The sequence below is a fragment of the Hipposideros armiger genome, unplaced genomic scaffold, assembly GCF_001890085.2.
Source record: "Hipposideros armiger isolate ML-2016 unplaced genomic scaffold, ASM189008v1 scaffold_606, whole genome shotgun sequence".
Lineage (NCBI taxonomy): Eukaryota > Metazoa > Chordata > Mammalia > Chiroptera > Hipposideridae > Hipposideros > Hipposideros armiger.
The window spans coordinates 242,984-260,210 of NW_017731956.1; the positions used below are offsets into that span (position 1 = coordinate 242,984).

The 17,227-nt window shown below is 41.2% G+C and overlaps 1 protein-coding gene across 1 annotated transcript in view; it reads right to left on the minus strand.

Annotated features, from left to right (window-relative positions):
- PLEKHG7 (pleckstrin homology and RhoGEF domain containing G7) overlaps positions 1-17,227 on the minus strand; it is a 30,699-nt gene that overhangs the window by 3,500 nt on the left and 9,972 nt on the right. Inside the window, exons 5-8 of the mRNA XM_019624765.1 lie at positions 14,325-14,440; positions 13,875-13,968; positions 8,694-8,773; positions 6,803-6,956 (exon numbers count right to left, since the gene is read on the minus strand). Coding sequence (XP_019480310.1) covers positions 6,803-6,956; positions 8,694-8,773; positions 13,875-13,968; positions 14,325-14,440 — 444 coding nt within the window. The remainder of the gene's footprint in view (positions 1-6,802; positions 6,957-8,693; positions 8,774-13,874; positions 13,969-14,324; positions 14,441-17,227) is intronic.

Here is a 17,227-nt window from a genome sequence, read left to right on the forward strand (position 1 = left end):
CAACCAGGGTTGCCTCCTGGTCATGTCAGCTACTTCAGAGAGGATGAAGGTGCTCTTTTTTTCCTGGCTGATCATTACGCTGATGCTTGTCCACCATCTTTATTTCTGTTCCTTGGAATTTGTGGGATTAACTCAGACTCACTGAGGCAGGTTGGGCCTCATTTCAAAATTGAAGTGAATGTAACACTTTTGTTTTCTTAAATTGCAAGAACTATTCCAGTAACACAAATTATACTTATAACAGTTTAAACCTCATAATTCCTAAATCCTACCACAACAAAGTCTGTGAAGGCCATGAAATTCTGCCCAGCTTCTTTGAGGTGAGTCCTCTCATTTTAAACCTATTAAAATTACTTCCTGGAAAAAAAGATCTTGCTGTGTTTGTTTTATTCCCTGATTTTCCTTCTTATAAATTCCCTGTAACAAGTGAAGCTTTAAAGATCAAGTTGTTCTTGGCTGGATGTTGGAATCCATTTTCCTCAAAAATTGTAACTGTAGTTCTTAGTTATTCAAGGTGCCCCTCATTTGTTTGGTTTGTAATATAAGTACAAGGGGCTTTATAAGCAAAAGGACCTTGTGTGCCTAGGCTTGTATAACAAAATAAGAAGATAATGCGTGATCAGGAATTGCTCTTTTTCCCCCTGACATTCTAATATAATAATTGACACCATTTACTAAGCACTTACTATGTGCTGGGCACTGTGCTATGTGTTTGCTTGTTTGTTTGTGTCATTTAAACCACACAGCAACTGTGTAAGATGGGTCAGCTAATTCCCAATTACAAATGAAACAGATTTAGATTAATTTTTTCCAAGATCACACAGTAAGTGATATAGCCAGGATCTGAAACCAGGTCTCTGTCACTCTTCGGCTCAACCTCTTCTTTTTTCTGCCCTTTATTCTTTCTTACTCTATGGCTATTCTGCCTCATGCACTGTATCTTAACAGTAAAATAACAGAGCAGAGGAATAGGAAAAATATTTAAAAAAAGAAAGAGACAAGTGATGATAGTGACAAATCAAAAAATAACCAAAAAAAGGTGGAAGTATAGTTATAAAAATGCATTTCTCTTATTTTTTTTAAAGGAATAAAGGTGAAATAAATATATATTTTCCAAGGTAATCCAGTGATGTCAGATTCCCCATAAAGTCCAGCTCGTAAAGCTGGCAGGACCGTGGCTAAACTGAGCCCGAGCTGCTGCCAGTCTTCCACGTGGGGTTCTGGCAACTTCCTCCCTTCGAGTCCATTTATCATGCCAGAATCTTCTAACTATGGCCACTAGAGTGAGAAAAAAATCCTGCCTACGATGCCCTCCGCTATGACATTTTCTCCCCTGAAAAAGTAAACAAAAGGAAGTGATTTCTGGGCTTCACATACTGAGTCACGGCCATCTGCACTGTGCTGCCATCTACTGAGTCTGTGGGGTTGGGGGTCGGGGGGTGCCCTCCCAGGCAAAGGTTTCGCCCCCCTGAGATTCCCCTTTTAGGGCTCGCTACTGAAATGCTCTCCAGCTGATGTGGGCTTTGGCCTATATAAGCCGTGATTGGTTCCAGCCAGACCAGGCCTGAGGGCTTGCCCAGGGCACTTTTCAGTGAATCCTAGTGGAAGTAGAACAGACAAAGGAGACAGAAGGCCCTGGATCTGGATGCAGGATTCCCCTTGGTAGGGTCCTTCTACTCTTGGGAAGAATGTATCCATTCACACATTAACATATGTAAAACACTTAAATATATAATTTATATATATATATATTTAAATATATAATTTATATATAAGTTATATACCATAACAATGTAAATGTTTTCTACTATTATTAGTTTGTGTATTCATTCATTCACTCAATATGTAAGGTTGCTGTTATGTGTAGGTCGGTCCTATGCCAGTCACTTGCACTCTGGGCTGCTAGTGCTCCCTCTTTTCCTGCTCCTCCCTTGGGACAGAAAAGCGCTCCCCTCCTGCTGTTTTCAGCGGGTCTCCTGGGAGCCTATACTCAGGGCAAAATGACCCTCTGCTTCCTTCTGAACACTGCCACCACCACCCAGCATTGAGGAGACCACAGTGTCCTGTAAGTCCCTTGAGTGCCAGGGCTTTCATGACATTTAAAAAAAAAAAGATTTTTATTAAAATATAGCTAACATACAACCTTCTATTAGTTTCAGGGGTACACCATACTTATTCAACATTTATGTACCTAAAGAAGTGTTCACCATGGTAAGTCCAGCAACCATCTGACACCATGACACACTATCACAATAGTACTGACTATATTCCCCATGCTGTACATTACATCCCCATGACTTATTTATTTTATACCTGGAAACTTGGGCCTTTTATTCCTCTTCACCTTTTCCCCCCCTTTAAAAAATTTTCAATTACAAGTGATATTCAATATTATTTTATATTAATTTCATATTAATATGTGTACAGCATAGTGGTTAGACATTTGTTTAATTTAAAAAGTGATCCCCCTGACTAGTCTAGTACTTACCTGGCACTACACATAGTTATTACCATATTATTGACTATATTCCCTGTGCTTTACTTTAATCCCTGTGACTATTTTGTAATTACCAGCTTACACTTCTTACTCCCTTTGCCTTTTACACCCTGCCCCCAAACCTCTTCCATCTATCACCCCAACAAATCTAGTACCCATCTGACACCGTACATAGTTATTACAATATTATTGACTCTATTTCTTATGAAATACCCTTATGAAGCGTCCCCATAACTACTTTATAACTACCCGTTTGTGCTGCTTTATCCCTTCTCCCTTTTTCACTCATCCACAACTCCCCTCCCACCTGGCAACCACCAGTATGTCTGTATCTGTGAGTTTGTTTCTGTTTTATACGTTTATTTTTTTCATTTATTTTGTTCTTTAGATTCCATATATAAGTGAAATCTCATTGCATCTGTCTTTCTGTCTTACACTCCACTCAGCACATCACCCTCCAGGTCCATCCATGCTGCTGCAGATGGCAAGAACCCATTCCCTTCTCTATCCGAGCTATATTCCATTGTATGTAAGTACCACCTCTTCTTTATCCATTCTTCCATCGATGGACACCCAGGCTGCCTCCACACCTTGTCCATTGTAAACAATGGTGCAATGAACATATGGATGCACACGCCCCCTCGAAGTAGTGTTTGGGTTTCTTCAAATAAATATCCTGAAGTGGGACTGATAGCCTTTGTTTTAAAGTCTGTTTTGTCTGGTATAATTATTGCTACCCCAGCTTTTGTTTATTTTTTTATTTCCATTTTTTATGAAATATTTTTTTCCATCCTGTTACTTTCTGTGTTTGTATGTGTGACTTTCAATCTGAGTGAGTCTCTTGTAGGCAGCATATGTAAGGGTCTTGTTTTCTTATCCATTTAGCCCTTCTATGTCTTTTGATTGGAGCATTTAATCCATTTACATTGAAAGTAATTGTTGACCCTCTCCCAATTCCCCAATAAAATCTTAAAAAAAAAAAGAAAAAGAAAGTAATTGTTGACAGATGTGTAACTATTGCCATTTTATTATTCATAATTTTGATCCCCCCCCCCCAATCTTAAAGAAGTCCTAAGATTCTCTGTCATACTGTTTTGGCGATGATGAACTCCTTTAGCTTTTTTTTTTTTTTGTCTGAAAGCTCTTTATCAGTCCTTCAATTCTAAATAATAGCTTTGCTGGGTAGAGTAAACTTGGTTGTAGGTCCTTATTCTTCATCACATTGAATATTTTGTGCCAATCCCTTCTGGCCTGCAAAGTTCCTGTTGAGAAATCAGCTGACAATCTTATGGGAGCTCTCTTATAAGTTACTAGTTGCCTTTCTCTTGCTGCTTTTAGGATTCTCTCTTTGTTTTTAACCTTTGCCATTCTAATTGCAGTGTGTCTTGGTGTTGGCCTGTTTGGGTTCATCTTGTTTGGAACTCTCTGCACTTCCTGGACTTGTATGCCTATTTCTTTCACCAGGTTAGAAAAGTTTTCAGTCATTATTTCTTCAAATAGGTTCTCAATCCCTTGCTGTCTCCTCTCCTTCTGATATTCTTATGATGCAAATATTGTTACACTTGATGTTGTCCCAGAGGTCCCTTAAACTATCCTCATTTTGGGGAGGATTCTTTTTTTTTTTTTTCCTGTTTCAATTGGGTGTTTTCTACTACCTTGTCTTCCAAGTCATTGATTTTATCCTCCACTTCATCTAGTCTTTTGGTGATTCCTTCTAGTGCATTCTTCATTTCAGTTGTATTCTTCATTTGTGACTGGTTCTTTTTTTTATGGTTTCTATGTCCTTTTTTATGCTTGCTGTCTTTGTTGAAGTTCTCACTAAGTTTCTTGAGCATCCTTATAACCATTGTTTTGAACTTTGTACCTGGTAGGTTGCTTGCCTCCATATCATTTAGTTCTTTTTCTGGAGATTTCTCCTGTTCTTTCATTTGGGACGTATTTCTTTGTTTCCTTATTTTGGCTGCCTCTCTGCTTGTTTCTATGTATTAGGTAGATCTGCTATGTCCGCCAGTCTTGGCCAGGTGGCCTTTTCTAGTAAGTACCCTGTGGGGCCCTGGCAAAGTCTCCTTAGTCACCTGCTCTGGGTGCTCCAGGAGCATCTCTTGTGTGGGTTGTGTGTGTCCTTCTGTTATAGTTGTGCCTTGATTGCTGTTGGCATGTCAGTGGGTGGTATTAACTCTCAGCCTGATTGGCAGTGGGTTTGGCCACATCTATAGCTTACAGGCTTCTGTGCAGTGGGCTTACTCCACTGAGTGGGTTTAGCCCCAGTGGGTTCTGGTGTCTATTGAGACTGTCCTTTGGGTGTACTGCTTATGGGCTAATTGGGCAGTGCTCTGCTGTGGTCTGAAGCCAGCATCCAGGTATATTGGTTCTGGTGCTTCTTTTGAGGGGCTCTGGTGCAGGCTCTGGTCACCCACTGCCTGTGACTGGCTAGGGACTACTTGGTAAGAGCTACAAAGTGATCCGTGGTTTTTCACTGCCTGTGCTAAACCAGGAGGCACATGGGAGAGACGATGCTGCAAACTGAGGATGTCTGCCACCAGTACCGGGCCTTGGGGTATCTCCACAAAATTCCAAGACACCCCAAGGCCTGCTGCCATCTGCCAGCTGCCTTAAGATTAAACCATTGATAAAGCCTCGTGCGGTATGCAAGTTGGGTGAGGCAGAGTCTTAGGGAGTCACTAGAGTGAGAAGAGCTGTGGTCATCAGGTTTGGTACCATTGCTGAGCGTGAGATGACTCAGCAAAAGTCTCAGAGCACACCAAGGCCAGTAGCCACCTGCTTGGGGCCTGTAGGACTCTGATAGTTTTCCAAGAAAAAGTGCAATGCAGGTGGGGCTGGCTGCTCTTGGGAAAGTGCCTCCAGCATTGGAGTAGTTTATTGGGGTGGGGTGCCAGCTGAGTCAGCAGGGTGGAGCTGCAGAGCTCACCAGGCCAATCAGATTCAGATTTGGCTATATGCGTAAGGGGCAGGCTCAACATATTAAAGATGGTGCTTGCCTGCCAGCTGCATGGGAGGAGGACCTCCTCACAAGAAAATGGCAGCTGTCCTCCAGCTCTCATCCTGAGGCCACACACCTCAGTCTGCCCCCCATATTGTCTCTGACACTCCGCTAGTTACCATCCCTCTGCTGGATCCCAAGGTGAGTGCCTGTGAGTGAGAGAGTCTGTGCACAGGCTGTTTAAAAGGCTGGCTGGGTTTCCCCCAGCCTTCCATCCCACCAAATGGTCAGAATCCCACTGTTTTTCACAGCCAGATGTTGTGGGGGCTTGTCTTCCTGGCACGAGTACCCCGGGCTAGGGAGGCTGGTGTGGAGCTGGGGGTCCCTCGCTCCTCTAGGGAGAACCTCCATGGCTGAGATGTCCCTCCCCATTCTTAACTGCCACTTGGAGGTTTGGGGTTAGCCAGTTCCGTGTCTCCTCCTCTCCTACCAGTCTTGACTTTTTCTTTATATCTTTAGTTATAAAATTTCTGTTCAGCCAGACTTCAGATGGTTCTCCAGGTTGATTGTTCTGTAATTTAGTTGTAATTTTAATGTGTTCACAGAGGAAGCAGGCACAGTGTTTATCTACTCTGCCATCTTGGATCTCCCCCAGGATTTACTGATCTTTCATTGTTCTGAGAGCTCCTCCAAAACAAGGGGTATTTCTTAGTCATCTTTGCCACTCTGGGGCACCCGCAGAGTGCCTGGTTCTCATTAGGCATTCAGGGAATGCTAAAAAATGAATAAAAATAATGTATATTTCTGACCTATACACATGATGTATATGTAAATATGTATACATGTATATTTATAGATATTATTTTTGGCATATTTCTTTCTATAGAGCTATCATAATAAGATATCTCAGGCCTGCATAGCACATGGTGGTGTACCAGTGATTTAGCAATAGCAATAGTATTAATAAATATAATATAATGTAGTTAATATAATATAATATAATACTAAAAATAGCTATCTTTTATTGAGTGCTCTATGTGAGTTGTTTCATTTAATTCTCATGATAACCCACTGACATAAATATCTGTATTTTACCAAGAGGAATCTGTGGTGTAGAAAATTTAAATGCCTTACCTTTGGTCACATAGCTAGCAAGTGGCAGAGCTGAGTCATGCAAGCACTGGAAACCAAGTCCAACGGTTTTTCCATAGCTAATTTGTGGAGTGAGTGATATACAGTCGCATAGGAACTCAGTATTATCTTTCATGAAAACTTAAATTGAATTTATGTGCTGTTACCAAAAAAGGCCAATATAAAACTGTGATGGCAAACAGATAAACTGAACAATGAAAATTGACACATACCTGACACGTGGAGTGGATCAATACTTTTGACTACCAATCTGTCGAGTGGAATGGGCTGATCGAGGACCATACAGGAACCACCCTCTTTTATTACTGTTTGCAGCTCAGCAGTAAGTGAAGGGTATATTAAACTGGTGTCTGAACCTCCACCTTTCTGAAATGAGAGAGAAAAACAATGCAATAAATCAGAAATAAGTATTGTTGCAGATACCTAAAGTGCATCCTTAAGCAAATTGATTTTTAGAAGCAATTGCTTGAAATCCGGCTTATTACATTTTCTGGATCTTGAAAGGCATTTTCCCAAAGTACATAATGATTTAAAGCATAGTGTTTCTGATACCCAAGTTTAATTACCTGAATAAATAATGTGTGACATCTACAACTGGGAAACATTTTAATCACCATCATATCAATTGGAAGCTCTTCTTTTCCAGTATCTCTTTATAGTACTGAGTGAGATGAATGAGAAAGGGGACCCTTGTTTTGGCCAACTCTGTCCATGGGATCAAATACTAAAGTCTAAAGAGTCCATGCTCTATAACTTGTAAGTAATTGAAATTGTCTTGAATATATAAGATGTTGAATTTTTAAAAATAGGTGCCAAAGGTTGTGACATATATTGTGCATTAAATTGCAAAGAGAGATTTAAAACAGATAACATTCCTTTTTCTTCCCCCCCAAAAGTAAGTGAAACCTGATGTCTTCTCTCGGTGGTTACTTGTGTGCCTATGAAGTCAATAAAACTCTCCACATCTATTAGACAGAGGAAATTAAAAAGGAATTTAAAACATAACATTCCTTATTTTGGGATCAAGTTGTGAAGCAAGAAACCAGAATATTACCTTTTAATACTGTGAATATGGGCTGCCATTAATTCATATACTCAGATTTGAGCCATATTTGAAATGAAGTTGGCTGTGCTTAGTGTCAACGTTTTTGAAAGGGATAGAGATTTTTCAGAGCTTGACTTATTCAAACATGCTAGTCTTGGTGATCCAAGTTTCAAAACTGTGTTTCTTAATATTTTCCAATATCCACTCCCTCCCCAATGAGCATTCAACTATTAATAGACTTATTAATGGGTGTCTATTTTATTGCTTAAAGATCCTTACATTATTTAGCTCAATTAACCAACATACCATCTAGAAGCTTAGGTTATTAAAAAATTTGAGATATCTACTTTCATGATCTTACTTCTGTGTATAACTAGTCAGCTGACTACCCATGGCTTAATTTGCAACAACAATAATAGTAATCATTAATACTAAAGTAAAGGGAAACATTCCAGTTTTCCTAAGAGATTTTTTGGCTTTAACCCCCAGTTGGCTCATTTGTCTATGATGCCAGCTTTACTTTGTTTGGCTTCTGTAGTTCTTCTGTACAGGTGGGCACTGAGAGATCAGTGCTCTTCCCACCTATACCCCCAAATCATTATTTTCCAGGAATGATGTGAGCTTTGAAATCAGAATGAGTGGTGGATATCACCTCAGCACATAGCAGCAGACAGTTCAGAGAACGCTGTCTCCCACCCCACCCCAGGCAGGGTTCACTGTGTTGGACAATTTCGATGATGCAAAGGCCAATATGGACAAAAGCATTTGTTTTCATTTGTTAGGTGGGTCAGGAATAAAATTCTGTGGCTTCTGGGACTTACCTCCAAAGTAAACAAACTGTTCGTCTAAAAAATGTACACATCCTTTGACATCCTTAAGAAATGTAACTTGCTTTTGTTGTTGTTCTTTTTTAGTTCAGAACTGTATGACTGAAAGAGCCAGTATTTTATGATGTTTCCATTTTTCAGAAGGTGGATTCCAATTTGACATATAAGAACCTTTCACATTTTTAACACAACTTATTTGGAAATATTTATTTAGAAGTAGCAGCATTTTACCTTTTTGTTGCGCTTAGTTTTCGTAACTAGGAGGAAATCATCAAAGAGAAACAGATAAACATCTAGGAATCTTGTACTTTCTGAGGAAAGAAAAAAGGTGAAATTGGGGCTGGAAATAGTAAGCAGAAGGTTTTTGGGTTATTAGACCAAAGAATCCCTTAGAAAACAGAACAGGCCAGGCACCCTGGCACACCAGGTTAGCAGCTCAGCACGCTTCAATCACGTGGGTCAGAAAATTGCATTACTGTTGGGTGATATCTTCCTAAAGCAGAGATTTGATGTGAGCCCAAGCTCACAACTTTAAAGACATTGTATTTATGATCCATTTCACGTGGCTCTAAGATGATTTGGATCATATTTGTAAAGGTTTCAACTAAGCGTAAGCCATGGAACATATAGCATTTTTGCCTCTTGACTCATCAGAAAAAAAGGGCACGCTGTGGACTAAATCATGCCCCCCAAACACACACACACACACACACACACACACACACACACACACACACACATACACTTCATGTGCTGAAGTCCTAACCTCCCAGTGTGGCTGTATTTGGAATAAGGAAGCAAATAAGAAAAAATGAAGGCATCAGGATGGAGCCCTGATCCAATAGTATTAGCGTCATCATGAGAGGAGACATCTGAGAGAGCGCCATATGTGGACGCTGAGAAGGAGGCCATCTGCAAGCTGGAAGAGAGCGCTCACCAGAAATTAAGTTGGCTGGAAACTTGATCTTGAACTTCCAGCCTCCAGAACTGTGAGAAGTAAATTTCTGCTGTTTAAGCCACCAAGTCTGTGAATTTTGTTATGGTGGCCGTAGATGATTATGACAGTTATTAAAACTACCTGTTTCTCAAGTTTTACAATGTGTCAATAATGTTTAAATATTCTTCATGTAGCTTTACAGTTACAAACATTTTTTTATACTACTTTTGATAGTAACAAAGCAAACAGGCTTTTCTACTTTTCTCTAGGAAGGGATTAGTAGTAGAAGATAAATCAGATATCAGAATAAAGTATCACTCTAACTGTATCCCTTAAAAATGAGAAGAAATGGTTAAATAAATGATTTCAGAGGAAAAGGCAGTCTGTTCAGAGGAAAATGTGATAGGTGATTAAAATAAATATAAGAAAACTCAGTAAATTTTTTTTATTATTATTCTCTATATTTTATTTACTTATATTACTCTAGAAGTTCTTTCTCATATACTTTGACCCCTGGAAGCTAGGTGGCTAAGATTAAATTAACAGATAAAATATTTAGGATTCATGTCTATTTCCTCCCTTTCTTTAAGTTTAGAGGACAGATTCTTTCCATATTTGCATAGAAGAGAAATTAGATATTTTATTCCATCTTAAATTTAAAAAAACAAAACAAAACTGTATCTCATCACTACTAGAAACTTTTTTTTTTTTGCAAATTAAGCTGTGCAAAACCTGTTAATTGTCCCTCAAAAGCAGCCACCCCTTCTTTTGTCCCCTTCTTTTGTACTAATGGAATTTCTGAGTTTTAGTGTTCACTACAAATAAATACTATATCTCGCAGATTCCTTGTTGCTAAATAGGATCAAGTGACTAAATTCTGACCAATGGAATTTATAGGCAAAAGTGTGCAACTTCTGAGTCATATGCTGACACAGCAGGGCTTTGCTCCCCCATTTCCTTTTCCCCTTCCCAAGAGCTAGACACACTGGTGACTCATCTTGGGCCTCATGGAAGAAAGCAACACCCCAGGGATGGCAGAACAAAAAGGCAGAAGAAGACTGGGTCCCTACTGACTCCACGGAGAAGAGCTGTCACAGAGCTCAGCATTTTACATGACAGAAAAATAAACTTGTCCTTTTAAGTGATTGTTATCTCTGTCTCCAGTGGCGGAACCAATATTCTAACTAATACTCACACAGCACTAGGAATGGGATATTTGCACAACGATAGACCTTCAGGACCTGTTCATTGTTTTCTCCAACCTCTGCCACTCGTATATAAATCAGGCTGATGATCATTGTCAAAATGAAATATTAATAGTTTTGTTTTCTCCTGCTAATTTTAAGTCTTTTGTTTTAACAAACAGGCAATGAGCACCTTCTGTGTCTTAGACTTTATTTTAAGAAATAATGATTATTTTAGCTATCATTTAGTGAGGCCCTGTCCCATCAAGCAGTCAACAGATAGTGAGCACTTGCTATGCATCAATGATTAAGACAGAATCTCCGCCTTCAAGGAGCTTTAATTCTAGTGAGAGCAGACACGTAACAGACATATAAGCAAAATTTAAAATAAGATAAATTCAGGAACTGATAGTGCTAAAAAGTAGATATGATCATATGAAAGAGGATGACTATGGAGCGAGGTTGAAACCATAAAGTCAGGCTCTTCACATTTATTATGCCAGTAGTTTGAAGCTATTACAGCCCAGTAAAAAATTTTAGCTGAATGATTTTATTAGACTTAGCCACTGAACATTGTGGGTCTGAAATTCCACTTAGCTAAGTGCTAAGTTGGTTATACTCCAAAAGTCATGAAAACTTGTACTTTCTGGGAATTAGGAAATATACATATTTGTTTACAATAGTACATTTTTAACGCTGGAAGAAATTTTGAAACAAAGTACATATGTTAGGTATCATCATCATGGTAACATCATCACCACCATCATCATTATCAGCAACATTTACAGAAGAGATGAAGGGAATTCAAACAATTTTCCCAAAGCCCACGATTGGTGCTAGATCTCCTGATTCTTGGTGCAATGCTTTTTCCATTTAAAATGATGTCCTGTTTCTTCTAACACTATTATCCCCACTCCACCCACACCTCCATGTCAACTCTGAGTCAAAGCCCCAGAGACTTTAAATTTGACTCCATAACCCTGTATGGTGCCTCCTCTCTGATGGAATTTGACGAACACAGCATGGGCCATTAAACAAATGCCTGGTGTTAGTGACGTTTCTGTGGCTCATCCCATCCTACCACATGTGACTCTACAAGAAACTTTCTCTAAAAATTGGGTCTATTGACTCCTTCTTAGGCCAGTCTCCCTCTCAATGTTTCCATGACAAGCACCCCAATGCTATGTGACGTGTGAATGCCCACCTGACATGGCTTCTCACCAAGAGATGGTCATTGTCATGTTCATCCAAATTCCACGTGACTTCTCATCATACCCACACCTGAGCCCTGACGCCCTGACTCACTCTCTCCACCACCCTCAGTGTGATCAACAAGCCTTTCAGGCACATATATTAGAACACTTGAAGACATCGACTCCTCTCCTCTTTAGCCATTTTGTCAATCATAAAATCCTCCTATTTTTGCCTTTGAAGGACCTCACATTTATCCTTTTCTATCCATGCCCATTTCTAACACCTTAAGATAGGCCAGCGTAGCTCACAGTGTTGGATAGTTGGTAAATAGAGGGAAGGGATAAATCAAAATCTATGATAATTCCAGGTGGAAGCCAATTTTGGAGGGAAAAGCATGTGTTTGAACACAGAGCTGTGTTTTTCTTCTTTACTTTGCTTTGGTTTTGTCACAATATATAACTACTTTTGAAATTGTAAATAGCATCAAAGAGAATATAACATTGTTATCTTTCCAAATGAAAGTGGGAGGGGGGTGGTGTACAGGGCAGGAGTAGTTGAGAAGCAGGTCCAGGCTCTTCTCACCTCCCCCAGCTTCACTGTGGAGCTTCCGGGCAGGTCTCTTGTTTTGGTCTCCTCCTCTGCTCCATTTTGTGCATTACATCTGACTAACCTTTCTTCAATACGCTTTTAAGCCCATCACTTGTTGCTGGCAATTTCCTGGCTGGGTCCCTCTGTTTGGCTTCCAAAGCAGTTACTGCAATTCTGGAAGCCAGAGAGGCAGAGACAACCAGGCTTGGGTCCGGACTCTGCCGTTAACCTCCCAGGTAAACTTGAGCATGATACGGAACTTCCCTGAGTCTCAGATTTCTCACCTATAACATGGGATTAAATGTAACTTCTCTGTATAATTCACTGGAAGGAGAAAACGCATGAAAAAGCCCTTTGATCTAAAATGCTGGGCATGTCTATCTTGTCTACTAGGCAGTTGCCAAGTGAGGTATGTCCCAACCTGACAGCTAATTCTATACCGAAAACATAGCAGATTCTCAACAAATGTGTATCAAATAAGAAGTGTTTGCCTGGCACTCCCCAGCACATCTCACACTATCACAAACAGGCAACCTCACATTGCACAAGACTTCACACAGAGTAGGTGCCTAATCAAGATTTTGTGCAGAAATGAATAAATGAATGGGTGCAAATCTTATTTCGTCAGGCAGCCCTTTCTAATCATATTTATTGAGCACAGATTCTGTGCCAACCATTCTTTCAAGTGCTTGTACACCCATTAGCTCATTTAATCCTCACAACAAATGGGAGATGGCTGTTACTGGCCGAAGATCACACGGGCTGAAGAGGCTGAGCGGGGAAGCCTCCTGGCAGTCAGCCTCCGGGACTCGCCCTCCTACCCACTCCACCAGAGCCTATTCTCTCAGGTGGCTGCTGCCTCCAAGCCTTTCCTCTAGTTATTCTCTTCATCTGGGATGTCCGCCCACCTGTCCTTCCACTGGCCTCCACCTTTCTATCCCCTCAATCCCACCTCCAGTCCTATGGACAACATGAAGCCTTTCCTGGGCACTCCAGCTTCACAGACCATGCCTTCTTTTCTGAACTTGTCCTGCAGGTCTGCTCATAATGGCAGAGGTTCCCAACTAGAGGGAAATGGTTATACAGAATAATGATTCTGTATCCTCCACTGGTACCCACCGAGCACAATATGTGCTACATAACAGGCTCTCAGTCAACACTGATAGGATGCTTGCCTAACTCACCAGAGGAGGAAAATGATGATAACAGCTGACATGGGCTGCTCAGTATGTTCCAGGCCTTGAGCTAAGCTCTTCAGATATGTTATTTCATTTTAACAACAATCTTGTGAGATACATGTAGTTACCCCATTTTACAGAGAGAAAAGGGAGAGTACGTATCTAGTTATGTTGTGAAATCTTGGATCAAGCCGGCATCTGCCTGACTCCTTAGGATGTTCTCTGATTCACATCTTCCATCGCCTTGTCTATAGGCCAATACAGTTTTTCCCCACCCTTCAATTAGCAACAATTGGTAGCAGAGAGTAGGGTTTTTAAAAGAAGCAGTTACCTGCGAGAGTTAATTTTCCCTCGTGGAGAAGGTGTCTGTTGGTTGGCGACAGGATGTTTTCTGCCATCTGTTCCTTAAAAACGTGTTTCAGGCACTTGCAAAACAAGGGAGAAAATCAAAGAGAGGTTGTTAATGATTGGCAGAGAACATGTTTCAGGAGCTGGGGTAATGCACTCTGTCTATCAAGGTCAAGACATTTGGAAATGCCAGTAGGTGGGTTTGGGAATGGGTAAGGGCGGGAAAACCTTTCAGAAGGACCGCCCAAAGAATGGTGTGATGACATCAGCCTCCCCACATGCAATGCACATGGAAGGAGGCTTTACTTTTTGCTCATAAAACTAGATTCTTTTTTTCAAGCAAACAGCTGGGGACTTTGAAAGGTTCGTGTATTTCCACCTGAATGCCAAACTTCTGGAAAGGGACATAAGTCCTAAATGATCTTTTTTGTACCTCTGGAATGAAAAACCTTTTATCTCTATCCCAAAGTGGAGGCCACACTATAATCTCCTGTAGATGTCTAAACTTTTGGAAATTATCAAGCCACTTCACTTTTCCTTCAAGATCCCCTGAAAGACAAGACACATTCAATATATTGGTAAATTCAGGTGACATTACAGCATAAATTTTAACCAAGATGCACAATAATCATTTAAAGGCACTGCCCCTGGAGTCAAACCACACTTTAGGTTCATTTAACATATTGCTTGCAGTTTTTTTGTTTTGTTTGTTTGTTTTTTAATTGGGGAATTGGGGGATGGGAACAGAGCTGGGGAATTGGGGGAAGGGGAACAGACAAGTTGCTGTCATTTCGTTCTTCAGTCTAGTTGTGGAGGACGTTGCTTCACTGGCCCAAGTTGGCACCATCATTGCGCTCTTCCTGAGCAAGGCAGATCGGTCACCAGCTTCTGGACGGCCGCTCACTGTGGCTACTGGCCACTCACGCTGGCTGCTGGCTACACACGGTAGCCCATGGCAACCCACTGCAGCAGGGGTTGTAGCCTACGCCGTCGCCGGCGACTCATGGCAGCCCAGCTCCAGGTTGAGCTGTTGTTCAGCATCTTAGCTGTAGAGGGCAGTGTCATTGGCCCTCATATGTGGGATCTGAACCGGGTCCTTCTGGCATCCCAAGCCAGCTCTTAACCAATGTGCCACTCGGCCGGCCCTGCTTGCAGTTTAAATGTCTTAGAAAAACTCACTAATTTCAAATCAGACTCTTGAAGAAAAAAATGAAGTTTAAATAGTTTAATTCAGTAAGTTGGAAGTGTATTGTGCATTTTTATTTAAATAATATGAAAAAAGTCCTTGGTAGCTTTCTCTTATTCCCTACACCACATAGCCTATAACTGTAAGAAGAAAAGAAAATCACACTAACAGGGACAAACATATTTCTTGTCCTAATCATAAAACACACATTTCCTTCACGATAAGGATAATTATTTCTTTTGGGGTACAAATTTACTTTCTGTTCTGAAGGTCTGTATTAATTTTCTAACATTTTCTAATAACATATTACTATTGATGTTTTTAAATGATTTCTGGGAACATCGAGGGCAAATCATAGATTCATAGAATTACATAGTTAGAGGAATCCTTGAGAATTCACCATCTTTAAGCTCAAAGACTTAAAGGAAGGCCACAGGGATCCCTTCCCCCAACAATGAAAATTTATATTTTATTGCGAAATCTCCTGACGAGATATTATTATCTTTCCCACACATTTTTCAAAATGAGTAATAATTTTTGAAATTACTTTAAACGCTTTTAAAAGTCTGTTTTTAATTGAATTTTTGTCTTATTCACTTGATAAGTTTAAATCTAGTTCCTTCGGTCATTTTAGATTTTGAATAAAAAATTTAAAAAGTGGAAAGAAGCTCCCAACTGAATGGTCACTTTACTTTGTTTTCTTCTTTAACGTTTCTTTTTTCTTAAGATTTTTATTAAAAATATAGCTAATATACAATATTATATTAGTTTCAGGGGTACACCATAGTTACTCAGCATTTATATACCTAAAGAAGTGATCACCATGATAAGTCCAGCAACCATCTGACACTATACTATGCTATCACAATATACTTGACTATATTTCTCTGGTGCCTGTTGAGAACACCCTTTGTGTGTGCCACTTGTGGAGCTAATTGGGTGGTGCTCTGCTGTAGTCTGAAGCCAGCATCCAAGTATGTTGGTTCTGGGGCTTCTTGGGAGGGGCTCTGGTGCAGGCCCAGATTGCCCACTGCCTGTGACTGGCTAGGGGTTACCTGGTAAGACCTACAAAGTGATCCGTGGTTGTTCACTGCCTGTGCTAACCCTGGAGGCTCATGGGAGAGGCCATGCTGCACACTGAGGACAGCGGCCACCAGTACCAGGCCTGGGGTAACTCCACAAAAAGCCAGGATACTCTGAGGCCTGCTGCCACCTGCCAGCTCCCTTAAGGTTCAGCCACTGATAAAGCCTCGTGCGGTATGCTAGTTGGGTGAGGCAGGGTCTCAGGGAGTCACTAGAGTGGGAAGAGTCATGGTCACCAGGTTAATGTAGATTCTGGTTTGGTGTCAGTGCTGAGCCTGGAGCTACTCAGCAAAAGTCTCAGAGCACATCAAGGCCAGTCACCACCTGCCTGGGGCCTATGAACTCCAGTAGTTTTCCAAGAAAGAATGTAATATGGGCGGGGCTGGCTGCTCCAGGAGAAAGTGCCTCAGGTGGTGCATGAGTTGGGTGTAGAGGGGTTCCAACTGAGTCAGCAGGGTGCAGCTGCAGAACTCACCAGACCAACTAGGTTCAGATTTGGCTGTAAGTGTAGGGGGCAGGCTCAACACAGGAAAGATGGTGCTCACCTGCTGGCAACATGGGAGAAGGCATCCTCACCAGGAAAATTCAGACTGTCCTCCAGTCCTCCCCCTGCAGCCACACACCTCAGTCTGCCCCCCGTATGTCTTTGAGGCCCCCCGAGTCACTGTCCTTCCCCAGGTGAGTGCCTGCGAGTGAGTGAATCTGTGTGTGGGCCATTTAAGAGGACGTCTGGGTTTTGTGCAGCCTTCTGTCCCACTTGAATGGTCAGAATCTCCACTGTTTTTCATGCCCAGATGTTGTAAGGGCTCCTCTTCCCAGCACCAGTACTCCAGGCTGGGGAGCCTGGTGTGGGGAGTTGGGGTACATTGCTCCTCCAGGGGGAGCCTCCATGGCTGAGATATTCCACCTGATTCTCATCCACTACAGGGAGGATTGGGGCCTGTTCTGCGTCTCCACCCTTCCTACAAGTCTTGACGTAGCTTTTTCTTTATATTTTTAGTTATAGGACTTCTGTTTGGCTAGACTTAGATGGTTCTCCAGGTTGATTGTTTTCTAATTTAGTTGTA